General features: G+C 36.0%; 1 protein-coding gene across 1 annotated transcript in view; it reads left to right on the top strand.

Moving 5' to 3' along the window:
• Positions 1-26,501, top strand: part of GUCY1A2 (guanylate cyclase 1 soluble subunit alpha 2) — a 417,832-nt gene that overhangs the window by 195,823 nt on the left and 195,508 nt on the right. Inside the window, exon 5 of the mRNA XM_060104638.1 lies at positions 131-616. Within this exon, the coding sequence (XP_059960621.1) occupies positions 131-616 (486 nt within the window). The remainder of the gene's footprint in view (positions 1-130; positions 617-26,501) is intronic.

Here is a 26,501-nt window from a genome sequence, read left to right on the forward strand (position 1 = left end):
ATTTGCCTATATGAATGCAGAAATTCAATAGAGCTAATTTCTTGTTCTTCCTCTCCATCAGACAATAAATTAAGTTTTGTGAACCTACTATGTGAATAGTGCTGATCAAAATTCTGTGTTAATTTTGCAGGTGATGGAAGTTAAAGGACAAATGATCCATGTCTCAGAATCAAATTCTATTTTATTCTTGGGTTCTCCATGTGTGGACAAGTTGGATGAACTCATGGGACGAGGGCTGCATCTCTCAGACATCCCTATCCATGATGCTACCAGAGATGTAATTTTGGTTGGTGAGCAGGCAAAGGCCCAAGATGGCTTGAAGAAGAGGATGGATAAATTAAAAGCAACTTTAGAAAGAACTCACCAGGCCCTAGAAGAAGAGAAAAAAAAAACAGTGGATCTTCTATATTCTATTTTCCCTGGTGATGTAGCCCAGCAATTGTGGCAAGGGCAGCAAGTGCAAGCCAGAAAGTTTGATGATGTCACCATGCTCTTTTCAGACATTGTTGGCTTCACAGCCATATGTGCCCAGTGTACCCCCATGCAAGTAATCAGCATGCTGAATGAACTGTACACAAGATTTGACCACCAATGTGGATTTTTGGATATTTATAAGGTAATGGGGTTTAGTTACTTATATATAAATAATTTTTAGTAGTAAATTGTCATCTTCATTAAATTACAAGCATACAATCTATTTCTCTTTTAAAACTTGATAGTAAATGGTGGATAATTTTAATTTAGAAGTATCAATATTTATACAGAATACAAGTATTTCTGCTCTATGAGTAAACTTTCATTATGAGTTGATTTATACTATTGACATAGCTAACTGTGAATCATGATATTGCTCAGTAAGGAAAAATTCTATAGAACTAGTACTCTAAATTCATTATTATCAAAAATAAATAAATAAACTTGCTGAAATCTAGGCAACTTTTAACCATATAATTAGTTTTTCCTAAAGAGTAGGATTATGATATAAAGTAAAAGTTTTATATTGGCAGTTAAAAGGAAACAGCAATTTATGTTAAAACATGCATTGCATTGTGAGTTAAATCATGGTTAATCGGTATCTTGCTCTTCACTGTCAATTAATTGAGGTCCCTCTAATTCTGAAAGAATACATGTAAATATTCCAGCTATTGTCCAAATAACCAATGGTTTTTAGTGTAAGCACCTTAATTTTCCAAGCTACTTAATGGAAGAGTTTTGAAAATGTATACAAGTCACCATTTGTTAGTCTAATTTGGCGAGCTCCTTATTAATTTCTTATTAAAATTATAGCAATATTTTGAGTGATTCAGCTTCATGTCTATGTAATGAATAACTGTAACTTTACATAAAATTTCACATGGATTGCAAAATGTCAGGGTGAATGGCTTTTTTTTTTAATATGGAGGACAGCAATTACTTTTAGTACAAACAAACTAGTGAATTTTAGATTTTTTTCTTCTTTACTAATCATCTAGACTTCTACTTCTTTCATAGTATGATCCACACATAAACAGATTCATAAAGAATCTGTTTCACAATTTAGTTTCATATTATGATCCAGAGGGTGTTTTCATTAAGGTGTATCTCCTTTATGGAAAGATATTCACTAGTTCCATTATGTATGATATACAACCAATGTTAAATATTTTAGAAAGCCTCTTCTGAGTGGTAAACACTCAGTGTGACATATGTATGAGGGATTTGCTTTGTTATACAAAATAAGAGTTTTTATAAATTATATTTAACTTCCTTATAGTTTATTTTAAGTAATTTATGGCAGAGGCAGCCAAATGTCTGATCCTAAACCAGAGACATGATGAGTCTATCACTGTCAATTCCAGAAGAGAGAGCAGATTGTCCTGAATTTCCAGCACTCTTTTTCCTTCAGACTTTGGACACTATTTTTTTTTGGCCACCCTGCTTGCGGGATCATAGTTCCCTGACCAGGGATTGAACCTGCATGACAGTGATAGCATGGAGTCTTAACCACTGGACCACCAGGGAATTCTCCAGACTTTGGGCACTATTACACCAAGCTCTGCAACCACAATCACTTCCTTCTAAATCATTGATTTGCAGTGTTACTTTCCTTCAGCTAAAGTAGTCATATGTTTTTGTGGCTCTAAGTCTGTGCAACTAAATGAGCATGAAAAATAGATTCTTTTCTGGTAAAACATGGAAATCCCTGATTTAAATATAAGTATCAGTTTGGTTTTGAGAAAAGAAGAAATGTGATATCTTTTGAGGGTACAAGAACAATTTCAAGTTTTAAAAATACAGTTCATTTCACAGACATCAAGTCTTCCTTCTGTGGAGATAAGCTAGGACACCTCACAGAAAAAGGAAATCTGTGGGAATATACTGAATGACTTCAAATTTTCCTATATTTTATTAAACTGATAAGGTTCATATAATTATCAGCAAGTTTTAAATTGCAGAATGGATGTAATCATTCTCAGGTACTCAAGACTGCTTTCCATATTTCATATATATATTGAAAAGTAAACAAAACAGTTTGGTTCACAGATTCTTTTAAACTGAACTTTCTTGTGAAATGTTAGCAATAAATTATAAAGTAAAATGATACCAGAGCCAGGTGTTTTTTTTAATTTGTTTTTTTAATTGAATGTATGATTCTTTAAATCCTATAGTGCTTTACAGTTTTCAAAAGTTTCATAAATATGATTTTACCATCCTAATTTTGCCCCTCCTCCATTCACTCTCCCCATTGGTAACCACTAGTTTGTTCTCTATATCTATGATATCTGCCTCTTTTTTGTTTTATTCACTAGTTTGTTGTATTTTTTAGATTCCATATATAAGTGATATCATACAGTATTTGTCTTTCTCTGTCTGACTTATTTCACTTAGCATAATGTTATCTAAGTCCATCCATGTTGCTACAAATGGCAAAATTTCATTCTTTTTATAGCTGAGTAGTATTCTGTTGTCTACATATACCACATCTTTATCCATTCATCTGTTGATGGACGCTTAGGTTGCTTCCATTCCTTGGCAATTGTAAATAATGTTGCTAGCAACTTTGAGGTGCAAGAATCTTTTTGAATTACTCTTTTTGTTTCTTTTTGATATATACCCAGGAGTGGAATTGCTGGATCATTTGGTAGTTCTGTATTTTGTTTTTTGAGCAACCTCAAAATTAGTTACTGCTGTACCAATTTACCTGCACAGTGGCTGCACCAATTTACCTTCCCACCAACAGTGTAAGAGGGTTCCCTTTTCTCCACATCCTCGCTAACATTTGTTATTTGTTTTCTTTTTGATGATACCCATTCTGACCTGTGTGAGGTGATATCTTGTTGTGGTTTTGATTTGCATTTCTCTTATGATTAGCAATATTGAGCATCTTTTCATGTGCCTGTTGCTCATCTGCATTTCCTCTTTGGAAAAATGTCTATTCAATTCTTCTGACCATTTTTAATCAGGTTGTTTGTATTTTTTATGTTGAGTTTTATAAGCTGTTTATATGTGTTGGATTTTAACCCCTTATTGGTCATATCATTTGCAAATATCTTCTGCGTTCAGTAGATTGGCATGGAGGGAACATACCTTAACATGAAAAAGGCCATATATGAAAACCCAACAGCTAACATCATACATTATACTCAAAGGTGAAGAGATAAAAGCATTTCCTCTAAGATCAGAAGCAAGACAAAGATGTCCACTCTCACCACTTTTATTCAACATAGCTTTGGAAGTCCTAGACATGACAATCATAAGACAAAAATAAAATAAAAGGAATCTAAATTGGAAAAGAAGAAGTAAAACTGTCACTGTTTGCAGATGTCATGATACTATAAATAAAAAACCTAAAGATGTCACCAGAAAACTACTAGAGCTCATCAAAGAATTTGGTAAAGTTACAGGATACAAAGTTAATATACAGAAATCTGTTGTATTTCTATACACTAACAATAAAATATCAGAAAGAGAAATTAAAGAAATAGTTCCATTTACTATCGCATCAAAAAGAATAAAATACCTAGGAATAAGCCTACCTAAGGAGGTAAAAGTCCTGTACTCAGAAAACTATAAGACACGGATGAAAGAAATTGAAGATGACACAAACAGATGGAAAGATATACTGTGCTCTTGGATTGGAAGAATCAATATTGTTAAAAGGACCATACTACATCAGGCAATCTATAGATTTAATGCAATCCCTATGAAAACACCAATGACATTTTTTTACAGAACTAGAACACATAATTTTAAAATTTATGTGGAAACACAAAAGACCCCAAGTAGCCAAAACAATCTTGAGAAAGAAAAATGGAGCTGGAAGAAACAACTCCATAGCTGACCTCAGACTATACTACAAAGCTACAGTCATCAAAACCATATGGTACTGGCACAAAAACAGACACATAGATCAGTGGAACATAATAGAGGGCCCCGAAGTAAATTCACACAGTTTTTGTCAATTAAACTGTGACAGAGGAAGCAAGAATATACAATGGAGAAAATATATTCTCTTCAATAAGTGGTGCTGGGAAAAATGGACAGCTACTTCTAAAAGAATGAAATTAGAACATTCTCTAACACCATATACAAAAATTAACTCAAAGTGGATTAAGAACCTAAATGTAAGGCTGGATACTATAAAACTCCTAGAGGAAAACATAGGCAGGACATTCTTTGACAGAAATTTCAGAAATATTTTTGGGGATCTATCTCCTAGAGTAATTTTAACAAAAGCAAAAAATAAACAAATGGGACCTTATTAAACTTAAAATATTTTGCACAGCAAAGGAAGCCATCAAGAGAGCCAGTTATTCTTAATGTATCTCCAATACTAGTGTGTATATGTATCTGGTATGATAGGTGTATACGGTGGCTTTGATGTTTACTCAGGTTTATGGAGGTTGAATCTGGGGGATCCAGACTGGGAAACACAATATGTGCTGAAGCCAGAGTAATGATATGGCCAGAGAGAGGGAAGGACAAATAAAGAGAATATTACCCTTGTTTAGGATAAAATGAGGTATCAATACATTATGAGAACTACATTAGGAGGTATAAAATTTAGAAATTCTCAATCTGACCAGCCTAATTTAAGGTTTCTAATTATTGTAATCTTTCCAGCTTATTTTCTAGAATATTTACACAGTGCTATTTTATACCAAGAACTATTTGCTAAAATTTTAATTGCTATTGAAAAAATCCCAAAGGTGACAGAATTTTTTAAGGATTATAAATCTGCTGATTTTATAAAATTCATAAGTATTTTGTTGGATTTAAAGTATGTGTAGAATTTTTGGTGGAATAATTATACCACAGAGATAAATAAGGTATAGCTCACTTTTGTTTTATGTTAGAAAAGTGAAAGGAAACCAAGTAAAGCTGAATGTTAAGAAAAAAGAACTAGAGAACTAGAGAGAGGGCCTCACAGGGGGCATTCAAAGTCTGTTACATGCAACAAGACTCCAGTCTCTAAATTTATTTTTTCCCCTCTCTTCATCTTCTTATTATCTCATGTTTTCCTATCATAAGGGAGATGATGCAGTGATGAATTATAATGCCAGAATTTAACTAAATTAGGCCATAATAAGAAGGTTCTGCTAAAATAATCAAGCTTCCTATAAAGTAGGAGATTAAGGAAGATACTGTATATTTTACTGTGCATATTGCAAGCATTGAGAAAATTAGTCTTTAAAAATGCTTGACTGCTAAGATGTTACAGGTGTATGAATGCTAAATAAGAACAAGGTAAATTGAAGGAAACATGGATTATAATTTTGATCTCATAATTAGAAAAGCAAATATTCAGCAAATAGTCAACATATTATATAATATTTTGCTCCTCGTGTTTTATAGGGGGTAGATAATAAACAAAATAAAGAACAAGTAACTCTAACTTTTTAAGTTAATTGTATATAGATAATAATAAATAATAACTAAATGTAGTAATAATAGTATTGGATGTTGAAGGAACATAATGTGAGTTTTGCCTCATTTTATATTTTTGTCTTTGCCAAGCTCTTTAGTTTGAAATAAAGGAGAAGTAAAGAGGAGGATGAATCTTTCTCCATGCTCCTCTTATTGCACTCAGCCAAGGCTGCAGTTTCCCAGTGCTATCTTAAATACACTCCTTACAGCTCTCACCTTTTCACGTGTAACACTTTCTTAACTTTCCTCCCGTTCTATAAACTGTAAAGTTAAGATTAGCACCTGGTGTATAGTAGTAAATGGACATGTTAGTTGTCATTATTTCTCAGATAGGTAGATTTGGACATATGGGAGTGTGTATGTATTATGTGATTATTTTGTATGTTTTTGTATGTACATAAATAAAGTGTACTCAGTGCTTATTAGAAAAGAATAAAATATGATCACATTTAATACCCCATGACTAACATGTGGACTTGTTACATTATCTCCATTTTCAGATAAATAAACTAAATTTCAGAGAAGTTAAATAATCCAGATAATATTGCTATTGAATCAGAATTTGAACCAACACTTGTCTGATTCTAAAACCTCCAATTTTCCCACAAGTTTAGGCTGTGGAAAAAGATCTAGACAAAGATCAAATAATAGCAAAAGTGGAAACTGTTTCAAAACTATTTTACATGATCAGTAACTATAGTTGTACTGTCAAATGATAAGGAAAACACTATGACAACATAACCCAGTTCCATTTCCATCTCTTGAGTCACAAATAGTTCAGAGTTCTGAGAAGCTGCATCTTTAAAAGTTAGGGACTCTCCCATTTGCCATACTCCCTTTTTGTCAGAAACTAGCTAGCATCTTCTCCCTTAATTTCTCTTATGAAGAAGTAGTGTACCAAGGAAACAGTGGGATCAGTGATTCCAAGTGCAGGCAATAAGGGGTATAATTTAAAAAGAATGAAACTGAATAAAAGTTGATATTTTTTAAAATCACCTTGGCCAGGAAACTCTAAATCATGTTAGTAATAAAATACTTTCCTCTCTTGGGGTGGGAGTAGAGAGGCATTCCCATCACAAACTCCAAACCTGGTTTACAAATGTTTGTAGAGTTAAACGCTGGGTATCAGTGTCAGGCTTGGGTTGGGAAGAAAGAGTAGAAAGACAGGATGGGGCAACCAGGACATGCCAGGACCAGAATTTTGTTAGATCAGGGAATCTGATGTTGAGATCAAAAACCAACAACACAAAGTTCATATTGGCAAGGGAATACAAGTATTGTAAGTCCAGGTGGAAGAGCTGAGTCCAGCAAAGTAGGAAGGAACAGAAATCCAGGCTCACTCTTAGGGAATACAAGACCTTGGGACTGGACACAAAGATTATGGGAACTGGATACCAGGTAACAAGTATGAAGATAGGCATCGGGACAAACTTTGATGGGAACTAGCATCTTTTTCCTGGTCAGGAAAGACTTGGATCCAGAGGCTGCATACAACCTCCACTATAGAGTCAAATGGAAACCAAATATGGCAACCTCAAAGGAATATAGAGATGTCTACTGAGTCTTTAAATTATAAAACAGAGGGCTTCCCTGGTGGCGCAGTGGTTGAGAATCCGCCTGTAGATGCAGGAGACACAGGTTCGTGCCCCGGTCCGGGAAGATCCCAGATGCCGCGGCGCGGCTGGGCCTGTGAGCCATGGCCACTGAGCCTGCGCGTCCGGAGCCTGTGCTCTGCAACGGGAGAGGCCACAACAGTGAGAGGCCCGTGTACCGCAAAAAAAAAAAAAATTCTAAAACAAATTAAACCTACAGAGAATCCAGAGTTATCAGGTTCATTCTATCCACTCTTGAAAATAAATTGACTGAATTTGGGGGCACTCTTTGCATGAATAAAATTTGAAAATTGCTGAACACCTTGGGTTCTGAAAATCTCGAAGACCAATGGAAGCACTTTGTTGACTTTATAAGCTCAAAACCTCCATAAATACAATACCAATAAAGGGCTAGAAAAACCATTAAGATCATGTATCCACTTAATTTATATAAATAGATGGTAGATATCCATGATGTAAAGGTTTATGTATAAGGTGATCAGAGTTCAGTTTTGAGTGAACTTGTTAATATCACAAGGAAATTGAGAATCAGGCAAACTCTTTGGATTCAGACATCTTGGTGAAGACCACTTGGGCTTTGCACAACTGATATGCTACATTTTGTAAATTTGATAAGGACCTCTTTCAGACTTGAATCTCCATCTTTAACCTCCCTGATAAGAGATGAAAGCAGATGTTTCTCATTTAAAGTTACAAGGCTACAGAACACTATGCCTCAAGAAGTTTGATTTGTCTTGACATTTGATTAGTATGGAGTTACTAAAACCACTGTTCACTTGACTTGAACCAGGCTTCAGAAAACGAAGTAGAATGTCAAGAATATCCTTTCAGTGTGAATTGAGGATTTTGCAGAAAAAAACAAAATGAAATGCTTCCTTTCCCCCTCATTTTGCCTTATGATAAAATAGCACTTTAAAGTACTTAGGTATTAGGTTATTCTTAGAATTTTATAAATATGTATATATTTTACTCCATTTTCCAGCAATAAATACCAGTTCCATTTAGTAAAGAGTGACTGGTTCATTTTCCCCTAAGATTTACATATTTTCTGCTTCATTGGTCAGTGCACACTTTTTAAATTGAAAACTACTAAAGATTTATGCTAGTTCTTTTTAGTGGCTTCCATCAATGTCAATGCCATTTACTTTTGCAGCTATATTATTAGAAATAAGGTAACAGTGTCTTCTAGTAAGTCTAGAAAAGAGGAACTTCTGAAGTAAGATAATCAATTCATTTATTCACTCATTCAATAAACATTTTTGACTCATTTGACAACAGGGTATTACTCTCATAGAAGTCTACAGAATATTTTGGAATTAGTAATATATATATATATATTATAAAATATATATTATATTAGTAATATATATATAAGGGTATAGTTGCTTTACACTGTTGTGTTAGTTTTTGGTGTACAACAAAGTGAATCAGCTATATGTATACATATATCCCCTCCCTCTTGGACCTCCCTCCCACCCCATCCCCATCCCACCCATCTAGGTCCCCACATAGCACCGAGCTGAGCTCCCTGTTTTATACAGCAGGTTCCCACTAGCTATCTACTTTACATGTAGTAGTGCATATATTTCAATCCCAATCTCCCAATTCATCCCAACCCCCCTACCCCCTGTGTCCACATGTCCATTCTCTAAGTCTGCATCTCTATTCCTGCCTTACAAATAGGTTCCTTAAAAAGCTAAAAATAGAACTACCATATGACCCAGAAATCCCACTACTGGGCATATACCCTGAGAAAACCATAATTCAAAAATTCAGGGCCTCCCTGGTGGCACAGTGGTTAAGAGTCCGCCTGCCGATGCAGGGGATACGGGTTCGTGCCCCGGTCTGGGAGGATCCCATATGCCGCGGAGCGGCTGGGCCCGTGAGCCATGGCCGCTGGGCCTGCGCATCCGGAGCCTGTGCTCCGCAACGGGAGAGGCCACAACAGTGAGAGGCCCACATACCGCAAAAAGAAAAAAAAAAAAAAATTCACATGCACCCCAATGTTCATTGCAGCATTATTTACAATAGCCAGGGCATGTAAGCAACCTAAATGTCCATCAACAGAGTAATGGATAAAGAAAACATGGTACATGTATACAATGGAATATTACTCAGCCATTAAAAGGAACAAAATTGGGTCATTTGTAGAAACGTGGATGGAAGTAACAAATACCATACATTAATGCAAGAGAAAAACAAATATTGTATATTAATGCATAAATGTGGAATCTAGAAAAATGGTACAGATGAGCCTATTTGCAGAGCAGGAATAGTATTTTTTTAGCACAATTTTAATGAGTAGAAAACTAATTTATGTTCTTTAGAAGGAAGGTGAAAGTCAAAGATAAGTGTTTTGTTCTGATAACTTTTCTACTGGGGGGATTATATTGTCAGTTCAAAATACCATAATGCCCTAAAAATTAACTGACAATGCTTTTGTCTCATTTGTAGTTTTTCTTTTGTCAAGTGCTTAGGATGGAGATAAGAGAAAAAGAGGAGAATGTATTCTTCTCCGCATCACTCTCATTCCATTTAGCTAAAATTGTGGAATCCCAGTGCTATCTTAAGTACATTATTTGGAGTTCTCATCTTTCTACCTTTAACCACTTATTTTGTCTCTGTGCTTCAGTTGCACCACCTGTAAATAAAGAAAAAAAATCTATGTTCATAGTTATTTTTTTAAGCTTTTAAATTAAATGAATGTAAAAATGCTTACGACAGTGTCTAGTCCATTGTAGTAAATATAAATGTTAATTACCCTTTCTCAAATAGCTGATCTGAGCATATATGGTGAGTGGTTGTGTGTTTTATATGTATATGCTTATATGTCCATGTATTTGTATATACATAAATATTGTATAGCCAGTGCTTATTAGAAATAGATAAAATGCTCATTTCCTTAGGTTCATTTTTCCAGGTTATTAGAATTACATCTTATGCTAGAGAAAACTGTGAAGGCAGAGTAGGGAGAAAGGTAAAAAGAGGTGGCAAAAAAGACAGCTCCCTGAAATGCATTATTTATGTCATCTTCACTGGGTCCTCATGGATCCTCATTCTTGAAGATGGATCCATATTCTGCCTTCATAGATCATTTTAATCTGAATAACCTGAGCTACAATATGCAATTTATGAAGATAACAGTGTTTCTTAAAGTAATATTGGATTGTGCAAGATCTATGACCAACACTGTGAAGCTAAAGCTAAAATGTTTATTTTTTTACACTCTAATATGACATCCTTCTGTATTCAGAGAACATTTTCTTTTAGTGTTGTGACAAATTCTGAAGACAGTTAGAAGGCTAAAGCAATTTGGATTGCCAAGCAGAAATCAAAATTGATGAATTTCTTGCTGAATTTAACAAACAAAGTGTTTTGGGATGTTGTTTTTCATCTGTATTGATTTTCAATTTTCTTTCTTTTATTTATAGGGCTTCTATTAAATATTTTACAGAGTGGTTAATAATACCCAGTGTTTCAATTTTGAAATGAAGCTTGGTATAAAGTTTTTTAACCTTGACATTTCTGCATCATTTTATATTATTTTCTTTATAAATTTTTTTTTTACTTTTTTTCTTTTTTTTAAGTTGAGGTATAGTTAATTTACAATATTATATAAGTTTCAAGTGTGCAACAGTGACATAATTTTTAAAGGTTATGCTCCATTTATAGTTATTCTAAAATATATTCCCTGTGCTGTACAATATATCCTTGTAGATTATTTATTTTAAACATAGCAGTTTGTACCTCTCAATCCCCTATCCCTATCTTGTCCCTCTATCATTTCCTCTCCCCACTGGCAACCACTAGTTTGTTCTCTATATCTGTGAGTCTGCTTCTTTTTTTGTAATATTCAATAGTTTGTTGAACTTTTTAGCTTTCACTTATAAGTAATTACATACAGCATTTGTCTTTATCTGACTGACTTTTTCACTAAGCATAATACCCTCCAAGTTTATCCATGTTGTTGCAAGTGGTAAAGTTTCATTCTTTTTTGTCCCTGAGTAGTAAGTAGTCCATTGTGAGATATATGTATAATCAATATCCATTCATCTGATTATGCACACTTAGGTTGCTTCTATGTACTGGTTATTGTAAATAGTGGTGCCATGAACATTGGGGTGCACATATATTTTCAAACTATTTTTTTTTTTGCTTTCTTTTGCTATATACCTAGGAGTGGAATTATTGGATTATGTGGTAGTTCTACTTTTAGTTTTTTGAGGAACTTACATACTGTTTTCCACAGTGGCTGCAGCAATTTACATTCTTGCCAACAGTGTACCAGGTTTCCCTTTTCTCCAAAGCCTCACCAACATTTGTTATTTGTGGTCTTTTTGATGATAGCCATTCTGGCAGGTGTGAGGTGATACCTCACCATGGTTTTTATCTGCCTTTCTTTGATGATTAGCAATGTTGAGCATCTTTTCATGTCCCTGTTGATGATTTGTATGTCTCCTTTGGAAAAATGTCTCTTTGGGTCTTATGACCACTTTTTAGTAGTTTTTTGTTTGTTTTGTCTTATTTTCTACTGTTGAGTTGTATGAGCTGTTTATATATTTTGTATATGAACCTCTTATCATTATTTGCAGATATTTTCTCCCATTCCATAGGTTGTCTTTTCATTTTGTCAGTGGTTTCCTTTGCTGTGCAAAAGCTTTTTTTTTTTTTTTTTTTTTTTTTGCATGGGTTTACTCCTTTATTTTCTGAATACAAAGAATTACATTTATTGATTTTTGTAGTAACTTTTTAAATATATAATTCATGTACCACACAATTCACCCATTACAGTGTAGAATTCAAGGGCTATTAGGGTATCCACAGATGTCCAAAAAACAGCACAATCAATTTTAGAATATTTTAATCTCCCCAAGAAATGCACCCCTTAGGTATTTCCTCCCAATGCCCCTATGTCCCCCTGACCCAGGCAAACACTAATATACTTTCTGGATGAAAAATCTATGGATTTGCCAATTCCGGACATTTCATATAAATGGAATCACAGAATACGTGGTCCTTTGTATTTGGATTTTCTCATTTACCATAAAGCTTTTTTTTAGGTGTAGTAACATACACATAACATAAAAATTATCATTTTTACAATTTATAATGCACTTAGTGCATTCACATTGTTGCACAATCATTACCATTATCTTTAGAACTTTTTCATCATCCCAAACAGAAGCTCTGTACCCATTAAACAATAGTTCCCCAGTACTCCCTCAAGCCCATAGTAACCACTATTCTACTTTCTCTCTATGAATTTACCAATTCTAGGTACCTCATATAAGTAGAATCGTATAATTGTTGTCCTTCTGTCTGGCTTATTTCAATTACCATAATGTTTTCAAAGTTTATCTATGCTGTAGCATGTATCAGAATTTCTTTTTAAGACTGAGTAATATTCCATTGTATGTATATGCCACATTTTGTTTATCCATTCATTGGTTGATGGAGACTTGTGTTGCTTCCTCCTTTCAGTTACTGTGAATAATGCCGCTATGAACATGGGTATACAAATACCTGTTTAAGTCCTTGCTTTCAATTGTTTTGAGTATATATCTAGGAATGGAACTGCTGAATCATAAGTGATTCTATAAGTTTTTGAGGAACTGCCATAACGTTTTGCATAGCAGCTGCACCATTTTACACTCCCATAAGCAATGCACAAGCATTCCCATTTCTCCACATTCTTGCCAACATTTGTTATTTTCTGTTTCATTGATAGCAACCATCCTAATGGATATGAAATGATATCTCATTGTAGTTTTGGTTTGTATTTCCCTAATGATAAATGATGTTGAGCATCTTTTCATATGCTTACACAAAACATTTCTTTGTTAGATACATATTTTGCAAATATTTTTGCCTATATATGGCTTGCCTTTTCATTTTTGAATTATGTCTTGTTTTTTTTTTTTTTTTTTTTTTTTTTTTGCAGTATGCGGACCTCTCACTCTTGTGGCCTCTCCCGTTGTGGAGCACAGGCTCCAGATGTGCAGGCTCAGTGGCCATGGCTCACGGGCCCAGCCACTCTGTGGCATGTGGGATCTTCCCGGACCAGGGCATGAACCCGTGTCCCCTGCATCAGCAGGCGGGCTCTCAACCACTGTACCACCAGGGAAGCCTGAATTATGTCTTTTTTTGAGAACTGGTTTGGAGTTTATTTTTGTGTATGGTGTTAGGGATTGTTCTAATTTCATTCTTTTACATGTAGCTGTCCAGTTTTCCCAGCACCATGTATTGAAGAGGCTGTCTTTTCTCCATTGTATGTTCTTGCCTCCTTTGTCATAAATTAGATGCCCATATGTGTGTGGGTTTTTCTCTGCACTTTCTATCCTGTACCACTGATATATATTCCTGTTTTTGTGCCAGTACCATATTATCTTGATTACTGTAGCTTTGTGATATAGTTTCAAGTCAGGGAGCCTGATTCCTTCCAACTCCATTTTTCTTTATCAAGATTGCTTTGGCTATTTGGGTTTTTTGTGTTTCCATGCAAATTGTGAAATTTTTTGTTCAAGATCTGTGAAAAATGCCATTGATTATTTGATAGGGATTGCATTGAATCTGTAGATTGCTTTGGGTAGTATAGTCATTTTCACAATATTGATTCTTCCAATCCAAGAACATGGTATATTTCTACATCTGCTTATGTCATCTTTGATTTCTTTCATCAGTGTTTTATAGTTTTCTGAGTACAAGTTTTTTGCCTCCTTCGGCAGGTTTATTCTTAGGCATTTTATTCTTTATGTTGCTATGGTAAATGGGAGTGTTTCCTTAATTTCCCTTTCTGATTTTTCATTGTTGGTGTATAGGAATGCCAGAGATTTCTGCGCATTAATCTTGTATCCTGCAACCTTACCAAATTAATTGATTAGTTCTAGCAGTTTTCTGGTGGCATCTTTAGGATTTTCTATGTATAGTATCACATCATCTACAAACAAAAGTTTTACTTCTACTTTTCCAATTTAGATTCCTTTTATTTCTTTTTCTTCTCTGAATGCCATGACTAGGGCTTCCAAAACTATGTTGAATATGAGTGGTAGGAGTGGACATCCTTGTCTTATTCCTGATCTTAGTGGACATCCTTTCAATTTTTCACCATTGAGTATGATGCTTGCTTTGGGTTTGTTGTATATGGCCTTTATTATGAGTTAAGCTCCCTCTATGCCCATTTTCTGGAGAGTTTTTTTATCATAAATGGATGTTGAATTTTGTCAAAAGATTTTTCTGCATCTATTGAGATGATCATATGGTTTTTATTCCTTAATTTGTTAATGTGGTGTATCACATTGATTGGTTTGTGTATATTGAAGAATCCATGCATCCCTGGGATAAATTTCACTTGTTCATGGTGTATGATCCTTTTAATGTGTTGTTGGATTCTGTTTGCTAGTGTTTTGTTCTGGATTTTTGCATCTATGTTCATCAGTGATATTGGTCTTTAATTTTCTTTTCTTCTGATTTCTTTTTCTGGTTTTTGTATCAAGGTGATTGTGCCTTCATAGAATGAATTTGGGAGTGTTTCTCACTTTGCAATTTTTGGAGGAGTTTGAGAAGGATCAGTGTTAGCTCTGCTCTAAATTTTGATAGAATTTGCCTGTGAAGCCATCTGGTCCTGTACTCTTTTTTGTTGGAATATTTTTGATTACAGTTTCAATTTAATTACTTGTGATAGGTCTGTTTATGTTTTCTAATTCTCCCTGGTTCAGTCTTGGAAAATTTTACTTTTCCAAGAATTCATCCATTTCTTACAGGTTCTCCATTTTATTGTCATATAGTCGTTTGTAGTAGTCTCTTAAATCCTTTGTATTTCTGCAGTGTCAGTTGTAATTTCTCCTTTTTCATTTCTAATTTTGTTGAATTTCGTCCTCTCCCTTTTTTTCTTGATGAGTCTGGCTAATGGTTTATCAATTTTGCTTATCTTCTCAAAGAACAAGCTTTTAGTTTTATTGATCTTTGCTATTATTTTCTTCATTTCTATTTCAGTTATTTCTGCTCTGATCTTTATGATTTCTTTCCTTCTACTGACTTTGGGTTTTCTTTGTTCTTCTTTCTCTAGTTTTTTTAAGTGTAGGGTTAGATTGTTTATTTGAGATTTTTCTTGCCTCTTGAAGTGAGATTGAATTGCTGTAAACTTCCCTCTTAGAACTTCTTTTGCTGTGTCCCATAGGTTTAGGGTCATCGTGTTTTTGTTGTCATTTATCTATGTATATTTTAACTTCTTGTTTGATTTCTTCAGGGGTCTCTTGGTTATTTAATAGGGCACTGTTTAGCCTCCATGTATTTTTGTTTTTTTCAGTTTTTTTCCTTGTTATTGATTTCCAATATCATAATGTTGTGGTCAGAAATTATGCTTAATACTATTTCAATTCTCTTAAATTTTCTGAGGCTTGATCTGTGACCCAAGATGTGATCTATCCTGGAGAATGTTCCATGTACACTTGAGAAGAAAGTATACTCTGCCACTTTTGGGTGGAATGTTCTATAAATATCAATTAAATCTATCTGGTCTATTGTGTCATATAAAGCTTGTGTTTCCTCATTTATTTTCTGTTTGGATGATCTGTCCATTGGTGAAAGTGGGGTGTTAATGTCCCTTACTATTATTGTGTTACTGTCAGTTTCTCCTTTCATGGGTGTTAGCATTTGCCTTATGTATTGAGGTGCTCCTGTGTTGGGTGCATAAACATTTGTAATTGTTATATCTTCTTCTGGGATTGATCCTTTGATCATTATGTAGTGTCCCTCCTTATCTTTTGTAACAGTCTTTATTTTAAAGTCTATTTTATCTAATATGAGTATTGCTACTCCAGCTTTCTTTTTATTTCCATTTGCATGGAATAACTTTTTCCATCCCTTCACTTTCAGGTTGTATGTGTCACTAGGTCTGAAGTGGGTCTCTTGTAGACAGCATATAGATGGGTCTTGTTTTTGTATCCATTCAGCCAGTCTGTGTCTTTTGGTTGAGGCATTTAATACATTTACATTCAAGTTTATTATCGATATGTATGTTTCTATTACTATTTACTTAATTGTTTGGCTTTGTTTTTGTGGTTCTTTTTCTTCTTTTGTGTTTCCTTCCTAGAGAAGTTTCTTTAACAATTGTTGTAAAGCTGGTTTGGTGGTGCTGAATTCTCTTAGCTTTGCTGGTCTGAAAAGCTTTTGATTTCTCCATCAAAGCTGAATGAGATCCTTGCTGAGTAGAGTAATCTTGGTTGTAGGTTTTCCTCTTTCATCACTTTAAGTATATCCTGCCACTCCCTTCTGGCCTGCAGGGTTTCTGCCGAAAAATCAGTTGACAACTTTATGGGGCTTCCCTTGTAAGCTATTTTTTGTTTTTCCCTTGCTGTATTTAATATTTTTTCTTTAAATTTAATTTTTGGTAGTTTGATTAATTATGTGTCTTGGTGTGTTTTTCCTATGGTTTATCTTGTATGGGACTCCCTTTACTTCCTGTACTTGGATGACTATTTCCTTTCTCACATTAGTGAAGTTTTCGACTATAATGTCTTCAAATATTTTCTCAGACTCTTTCTTTTTCTCTTCTTCTGGAAACATAGAATTCAAATGTTGGTGCATTTTGTGTTGTCCCAGACGTCTCTGAGATTGTCTTCAATTCTTTTCATTCTTTTTTCTTTATTCTGATCCTCGGCAGTTATTTCCACCATTTTGTCTCCAGCTCACTTATTCTTTCTTCTGCCTCAGTTATTCTGTTATTGATGCCTTCTAGTGTATTTTTCATTTCATTTATTGTGTTGTTCACCTCTGTTTCTTTTTTCTTTAGTTCTTCTAGATCTTTGTTAAACATTTCTTGTATTTTCTCAAGCTGTGCCTGCATTCTATTTTCGAGATTCTGGATCATCTTTACTATCATCACTGAATTAATTTTCAGGTAGATTGCTTATTTCCTCTTCATCTATTTGGTCTTGTAGGTTTTTACCTTGCTCCTTCATCTGTGACATATTTTTTTGTCATCTCATTTTTTTTTAAGAGTGGGATTGTGTTTCTGTCTCTCTGGTTGTTTGGCCAGAGGCTTCTAACACTGTAGTTTGTAGGCTGTTGGGTAGAGCTTAGTCTTGGTGCTGAGATGAGGACCTCCATGAGACATTCCAATGAATATTCCCTGAGGTCTGAGGTTCTCTTGTTAGTCCAGTGGTTTGGATTCAGAGCTCCCACCACAGGAGCTTCAGCCCGACCCCTGGCTCATGAACCAAGATCCCGGAAGCCACATGGTGTGGCAAAAAAGGAAAAAAAATAACAGAACAATAACAAAGTAAAAAAGTATAATTAGACTAGGAAACTAACAAATATTGTAGAAAGAATATAAAAATAAAAATATAGATTAATCAACAACTGGAAGGTACATCAGTACTTTTTTACCATAATAAAAGGGAGGAGATGGGAAAAGGAATAAAAGGAAGAAAGAAAGGAAAAGGAGGGAAAAGGCCTTGGCTGTGGAGGGTGGGGCCTAAACAAGGGTGAGGTTTGGGCAGTGGGCGTGGCCTATGCTTAGGACCCACAGACTGGAAAATGCCCTGGGGGCTGTGGGAGGTTAGGCTTAGGCTCAAGGAAAAGAAGGGGCCCAGGTGTGCCCCCCACCCCTAGTCTCAGAGGGCAGGGTAACTCACCTCGGAGCCCAGAAAGTTTCCTGGCTCAAATGGGTGGGGCAAAGTCCCTCCTCTCCTCTCCTGCTCCTCCTGTCCCTGAGGGCACCTCCTGATCTCCCCACCCTCCCTCCTATGCCCCCAGGACCAATGCAGTGGAGCTTGTGTATGGTTTTTAAATAAAAGATTTTTATTTTGGAAGAATCTTATTTCTTGGTATTTTATTTTATGATCTTTTTATTCTTACGAACTCCTTCATATCACAAGGCTATAATCAGAGTCTCTTACATTTTGTTCTAAGACATTCATAACTTTTTTTTTAATATCTGGTATCTCAAATCCTTCTAGAATCTGTTTTTTTGTGATGGTTTGTGGTGAGGATGTCAGTATTTCCCCCCACGCACAGAGCCAATGATCTCAACCATCATCCCTCTATGTTCTCCATTCTTATTTTCCCCCTTCTATGAATTCATCCCTAGTTTGTTTCCATAGTTCCAGTGACCAACAATCATTGATGAGTCATATATATTTATCCTAAACTTAAAATTTTCAGTAATTACAGAGTGGCATGAATTCTTTCTTCCATTGTTCTTCCAGGCCCAAGGACCTGGATGCCAAGCCCATCCTCTCTGGGTGAAGTGTGAATGTGGTAGAATGCCTGGCCTAAGTCTAATATAAAGAAAAAGATACAAAAGAGATATTGAAACATTTTTAAAAACACTAGAATTTTAAAGTGTGCTTTGCACACAGCAGGGATGCTCTGGCTTACAGTGATGTCAGATGTTGCGGAGAAGCACGGCGGGAAGAAGCAAGGGTTAGTCACCCTGTCTTTCCCCCCAGGACTTCAGAAATAATCACATGAAGTCATAAAATGTAACTACTTACGTATCCTATTTGCTGGGTCCCAGAAAACTTTGAAAAGTTAGCTCTGGCTCCACCTGTTGCCACTCATACAAGTCATTCCTTCCACAGATTAGTCAAAGAAGGAAGACATGTGGGCACTGATGAATTGATATGAAGAAAGCTTTATATATTTAATCTTTAAGAGGAGTGAGAGCCCCTTCAGTTCTCAGAGACTCTGGGCATCATTCCCAAAGCTGTTTAGTTTAACTAGGTCCCATTTATTTATTTTTGCTTTTGTTTTCTTTGCCTTAGGAGACATATCCAAAAAAATATTGCTATGATTTACTTCAAAGAGTGTTATGCCAATGTTTTTGTCTAGTTTTATGGTTTCAGGTCTTTAGTGAATTTTGAGTTTATTTTGTATATCATATACAACTAGAAACTATTCTAATTTCATTGTTTTATGTGTACTTGTCCAATTTTCCCAGCAGCCCTTTTTGAAGATGCTGTCTTTTCTCCATTGTATATTCTTGTCTCTTTTGTCATAGATTAGTTGACCATAAGTGCCTGGGCTTATTTCTGGACTCTTTCTTGAGATTTTTCTTATTTCTTGAGGTGAGCTTTTATCAGTATAAACTTCCCTCTTACAGCTGCTTTTGCTGCATCCCATAAATTTTGGATCATTTTGTTTTCATTTTCATTTACTTCCAGGTATTTTTTATTTCCTCTTTGATTTCTTCAGTGATCCATTTGTTGTTCAGTAGTATATTGTTTAGCCTCCATGTGTTTGTGTTTTTTGCTTTTTTTATTGTAGTTGATTTATAATCTCATAGTGTTGTGCTTAGAAATGAGGCTTAATATAAGTTCAGTTTTCTTAAACTTACCAAGGCTTGTTTTATGTCCTAGCATGTGTTCTATCCTGGAGAATATTCCATGTGCACTTTAAAAGAACATGTATTCTAATGCTTTGGGATGGAATGTTCTGTATATATTTATTAAAGCCATCTGCTCTAGTCTGTCATTTTAGGTCAGTGTTTCCTTATTGATTTTCTGTCTGGATGATTTGTCCATTGACGTAAGTGGGATGTTGAAGTCCCCTACAATTATTGTGTAACTGTCTACTTCTTTCTTTATCTCTGTTAATATTTGCTTTATATTGGGTGCTTCTATGTTGGGTGCATATATATTTACAATTGTTATATCTTCTTCTTGGATTGATCCTTTGATCATTATGTAATGTCCTTCTTTATCTCTTGTAACAGTCTTTGTTTTAAAGTCTATTTTGTTTGACATAAGTATTGCTATTCTGGCTTTCTTTTCATTCCATTTGCAAAAAATACCTTTTTCCATCTCCTTACTTTTAATCTGTGTGTGTCAGATCAGAATTGAGTCCCTTGTAGGCAGCATATATACAAGTCTTGTTTTTGTATCCATTCAGCCAGTTTCTGTCTTCTGATTGGAGCATTTAAATCATTTACATTTAAAGTAATTATTTATATGTATATTCTTATTGCCATTTTGTTAATTGTTTTGAAGTTGTTTTGCAGTTCTTTTTTGTTCCTTCTTCTTTTGTAATTCCCTCTGGTGATTTAATGACTATCTTTAGTGTTGTGTTTGGATTTTTTTTCTTTTTTGTGTATATATCTTTATAGATTTTTAGTTTGTGGTTACCATGAGGTATATATGTATATGTATGATTGTTTTAAGTTGCTGATCTCTTAATTTCAAGTGCCTTATGGCAACCTTGCAATTGTACTCTCCTCCCCTCATGATTACTGTTTTTGACATCATATTTTACACCTGACTATTTTCTGTATTTATTAACTGCCTACTGTGGGTATAGATGATTTTGCTAGTTTTGTCTATTAGCTTTCCTACAAGCTTTGTGCTCAGATGATTTACTACGTTTACTGTGTGTTTGCCTTTACCAATGAGATTTTTCCTTTCACTGTTTTTAGTTTTCTAGTTGTGGCCTTTTCTTTTTTGCTTAGAGAAGTCCCTTTAACATTTCCTGTAAAGATGGCTTAAAGGTGCTGAACTTTTTTAGCTTTTGCTAGTCTATACAACTTTTTGATCTCTCCATCATATCTGAACAAGAGCCTTACCTTATAGAGTGTTCTTGGTTGTAGATTTTCCCCTTTCATCACTTTGAATATAACATTACTTTAAATATATAACTATATATATATATATATATATATATATAAAACATCGCTTCTGGCCTGCAGAGTTTCTGCTGAAAAGTCAGTTTATAGCTTTATGGGAGTTCCCTTGTATGTAACTTGTTGCTTTTCTATTGCTGCTTTAAAAAAAATAAATTTATTTATTTTATTTATTTTTTTGGCTGTGTTGGGTCTTCATTGCTGCACTTAGGCTTTCTCTAGTTGCATCGAGTGGGAGTTGCTCTTCATTGTGTTGTGCAGGCTTCTCATTGTGGTGGCTTCTCTTGTTGTGGAACACAGGCTCTAGGCATGCGGGCTTCAGTAGTTGTGGTGCTTGAGCTCAGTAGTTGTGGCTTGCAGGCTCTAGAGCATAGGCTCAGTAGTTTTGGTGCATGGGCTTAGTTGCTCTGCGGCATGTGGGATCTTCCTGGACCAGGGTTCGCACCTGTGTCCCCTGCATTGGCAGGTGGATTCTTAACCACTGTGCCACCAGGGAAACTGCTCCATTGTTGCTTTTAATATTCCTGTTTGGAAATCTCTGTGCTTCCTGGACTTAGATGTTTGTTTTCCTTCCAAGGTTAAGGAAGTTTTCAGTGCTTATTTCTTCAGATATGTTCTCGGCATCTTTCTTGGTCTCTTCTCCTTCTGGAACATCTATAATGCAAATATTAGTGCTTGTGATGTTGTCCCAGAGGTCTCTTAAATGGTCCTTATTTCTTTTCATTTTTTTTCTTTTTTCTGTTCAGTGTCAGTGATTTCCACTACTCTGTCTTCCAGCTCACTGATCCGTTCCTCTGTATCATTTAGTCTACTTTTGATTCCTTCTAGTGTATTTTTTATTTTAGTTATTGTGTTCTTCATCTCTGTTTTGTTCTTCCTTATATTTTCTGACTCTTTGTTTAAAACTTCTAACTTCTCACTTCTGTGCCTCCATTCTTCTCAAGTGTTCTTTGATCATCTTTAAAATCATTACAGTGAAGTCTTTCTTGGATAGATTACCTATTTCCACTTCAATTAGTTCTTCTTCTGGGGTTTTATCTTGTTCCATCTTTTGGAAATATTCCTCTGCTTCCTCATTTTGCCTAAATTGCTGCTTTTATTTCTTTCTATCTGGTAGGTTGGTTATGTTTCCCAACCTTGGAGAAATGGCCTTTTGTAGAAGATGTCCTGACAGTGCCCTCCCCTCTCATAACTAGGGCTACATGCTCTAGGGTTGTCCACTAGGGACGTCTTCTGTTGTGGTATGCTGACTACTATGTGGGGTCTTGTAGACTTGGTTGACCCCCCGTGGGGTTGGTTGCCCAGCCCCGCCTTGTGAGGGCCTTCTGGTTGCTGTTTGATGAGGCTGTGTCATGAGGCAGCTGGCTGCAGAACCCTGGGACCCCTGGGGCTAGAGCTGGCTCACTGATGATTTGGGTTGTGGTCCAGGAGTCCACAGGGCTGATGTATGCCCACTGGTGGGTAAAGCCAGGTTCTGGGGCTAGTGCCAGACAACTGGTGGGCAGAGCTGGGTCCTGAGGTCTGGCTATAAGCCTCAAAAATCCCACATCTGGAGTTGGACTGATAGTGAGTGGTGCCAGTTCCTGATACAGCTGACTTTGTGATCTGGAGTGTTTGGGGTGTCCTGAAGCTTGTGTTGGCCTGCTAGTGGGCAGGGCCAGTGCCCAGCTAGTCCCAGAGCAGGTGCTGTTCTGCTGGTGGGGGGGCTGGGTCCACCAGCTGTGAGGCCATGGTTGGCCTGTGGCTCATGTCTGCCTTCTGGTGGGTGAGGCTGTTTGCCTAGGCTGAAGCTGGGTAGCTAGTGGGTGGGGCTGGGATTCTGGGGCTGGTCCTTCCAAGTGGTGGATGGAGCTGTGTCCTGTGTTCTCTGGCTAGAGGACACTGGGGGTTGCAAATCTCATGCCTGTTCCCTGGGTCTAGGTCCTGGGACTTCTGGGGGGCAAGGCTGTGTCAAGGGGTGGCTGTGGGTTCAGGGTAAGGCAGCCTATCTGCTAGTGGGTGGTGCTGTCTTCCTGCCCAGTAGTTGCTTGGCCTAAGGCATCCTAGTATTGGTGCGTGCAGGGCATAAGGTGGAGGTGAAGCTGGGGTTATGAGGCTAATAAGAGAGGGGAGGATTCCAAAATGGCAGTTGCCAGCACCAGCATCCATGTGGTGGAACAAGGTCCCCACAATGACTGCTACCAGTGTTTATATTCCTAGGGTAAGCTACATTTACGTTCTGCCTCCCCAGGAGATTCTCCAGATCAGCAAGTAGGTCTTATCCAGACTCCTTTAAAGTTACTGCCTCTGCCCTGGTTCCTGGAGTGCAGTAGATTTTGCGAGCATCTTTTAAGAGTGAAGTCTCTATTTCCCACAGCCCCCTGGGACTCCCCAAAGTAAGCTCCTGGCCTTCAAAGCCAAATGTTCTGGGGTTTGTCTTCCTGGTTCAGGACCCCTAGGCTGGAGAGCCCAACATGGGTTTCAGACTCCTCACTCCTTTGAGAGAACCTCTGAATAGAACATGTTCTCCTGTTTCTAAGTCATCCATCCAGCAGTATGAGACTTGCTTATATTGTGACTCTGCCCCTTCTGCTTATCTCATTGTGGTTCTTTCTTTATAACTTTAGTTGTAGAAAATATTTTCTGTTGGTTCTGATCTTTTTCATCAATGGCTGTTCTGTTGTAAATTTAGTGGGCTTGTGAGATGTGGTCTTTCAGGGTTTTTCTACTCTGCCATCTTAGCCCCTGTCCTGATTTCAATTTTCTAAAGAGTGATGGCAACTGCTAAGAGATTGATGTTTTTGATTTTTATAGTAACTCACTTTATGGACTGAGTGTGTTCTCACAAAATTCATTTTTGAAGCCCTAACCCCCAGTACAATGGTTTTTGGAGGTGGGGTCTTTGGAAGGCTAATTATATTTAAATAAGATAATGAGGAAGGGGCCCCATGGTGAGATCCGTGTCTATATAAAAGGAGAAAGTGACCAGAATTTGCTCTCTTTCTGCCATGTGAGAACACAGGGATAAGGTGGTCATATGCGAGCCAGGAAGGGAGCCTTCACCAGTGAACCAAATTAGCCAGCACTTTGATCTTGGATTTCCCAGCCTCCACAACTGTGAGAAACAAATTTCTGTTTTTTAAGTCACCCAGTCTATGGTATTTTGTTACAGCGGCCTGAACAGAATAAGACACCAAGGAATGTATATCAATTCTAAAAACAGTCTGGAAATTTATGATATAAGTCTCTTGCAAGTTTTCTTTGGCCCATGTTGCTAGCGTTTCTTATATTTATAAAGATAAATGTTACTTCATGATTCAAGTGAAAATTTTTTCACTGGCTTTATGGAGTGTGTGTCATTACACACTGTCTCTCTTTTTACATATCTGTTGATATATAAAATAATTATTTTAAATAAATGATTTGGAATTCTTATCTTTCAACTTTTAACCACTTATTTTACCTCTGCTTCAGTTTCACCATCTGTAAGATAAACTAATTTTATCTACCTCATAGTTATATTTTTTGAGCCTTTAAATGAAATATGTGTAAAAATGCTTATTACAATGTCTTGTCCATGGTAGTAAGTGTAAATGTTAACCATCATTTCTCAAATAGTTGTTAATTTGAATTTTAGCCTAGAGTTAAGAATAGAACTATCATTACTTTTACAAAGCATTCAAAAGGTCTACACTATTTTTAAATTTGTGTTAGACTTCATAAAGTCTTGTTCTTTTTGGCTCCAGGAGGGTAAAGAGGATCTGTATGCAGAAGTTAAAAAAAAATTTTAGCACAGTAGAAGATCCTTTGAAAGTCAGTGTTTCCAACAACAAAATAGATTTTCTGAAGCCATACGCTCTGGTCACTGGAGTAATTCACGTATCAGATAGCTAGTATTCCTAACTAATTAGATGCAGATCTATGACCAAAGATTGCTCTAGAATGTCTATACATATATTTCATAAATCAGTATTCTGTATTCAATAACTTTGACAATCACCAGGAAAATTTCTACAAAATGAGAGTAATGGTATATCACAATTCTGTTCAGAGGGTATAAAGAGCTAATAGCCAAAGACCTTTATTATGAGCATGAGGTCCTTGTTGTTAAATTCAAGTATTTGATTGTAACTCTGTACAGTTTGATTATTTTTTCAAGTTTTAAAATCGTTAATATGGCTTTGAATAAGCTGGAAAACAGGAAATTAGCTGAAGCAAAATTCTTATTAAACTGTTGATCCAGCTGTGTGTGCGTGTGTGTGTGTGTGTGTGCGCACCTGTATTATAGTATATGAAAGCTATCTGTTAAGATAATGCTGTTCTTTTTTTTTGTTTTTTTTTTTGTTTTGTTTTTGTTTTGTTTTTATCAGCAATTTATTTTCCCATTTTTCATACAGGTAACTCACTAGCAATACAAGCTGAACCAATTATATTTAAAAGTTATTCTGAATTTGGACTAAAAACATTTAGATTGTAAACCAAACATTAAAATGGACTTTACAAATAAAACTGTAAATGAAAAAGATTCTAGCTACCTTCTCAGTAAAGTGGATCGATACAAGTTTAGTCTCTAAAAGTATCTTTTTAAAAATTATTCTTCTTTGTTATTTTTTTTTTCTTTTTATTTTACAAATTTAATCAGTTATACATATACATATGTTCCCATATCCCCTCCCTTTTGCGTCTCCCTGCCACCCTCCCTATCCCACCCCTCCAGGCAGTCACAAAGAACCGAGTTGATCTCCCTGTGCTATGCGGCTGCTTCCCACTAGCTATCTACCTTACGTTTGGTAGTGTATATATGTCCATGCCACTCTTTCACTTTGTCACAGCTTACCCTTCCCCCTCCCCATATCCTCAAGTCCATGCTCTAGTAGGTCTGTGTCTTTATTCCTGTCTTACTCCTAGGTTCTTGATGACATTTTTTTTTCTTAAATTCCATATATATGTGTCAGCATACAGTATTTGTCTTTCTCTTTCTGACTTACTTCACTCTGTATGACAGACTCTAGGTCCATCCACCTCATTACAAATAGCTCAATTTCATTTCTTCTTATGGCTGAGTAATATTCCATTGTATATATGTGCCACATCTTCTTTACCCATTCATCCGATGATGGACACTTAGGTTGTTTCCATCTCTGGGCTATTGTAAATAGGGCTTCTATGAACATTTTGGTACATGACTCTTTTTGAATTATGGTTTTCTCAGGGTATATGCCCAGTAGTGGGATTGCTGGGTCATATGGTAGTTCTATTTGTAGTTTTTTAAGGAACCTCCATACCATTCTCCATAGTGGCTGTACCAATTCACATTCCCACCAGCAGTGCAAGAGTGTTCCCTTTTTTCCACACCCTCTCCAGCATTTATTGTTTCTAGATTTTTT

The sequence above is a fragment of the Mesoplodon densirostris genome, chromosome 7 (assembly GCF_025265405.1).
Source record: "Mesoplodon densirostris isolate mMesDen1 chromosome 7, mMesDen1 primary haplotype, whole genome shotgun sequence".
NCBI lineage: Eukaryota > Metazoa > Chordata > Mammalia > Artiodactyla > Ziphiidae > Mesoplodon > Mesoplodon densirostris.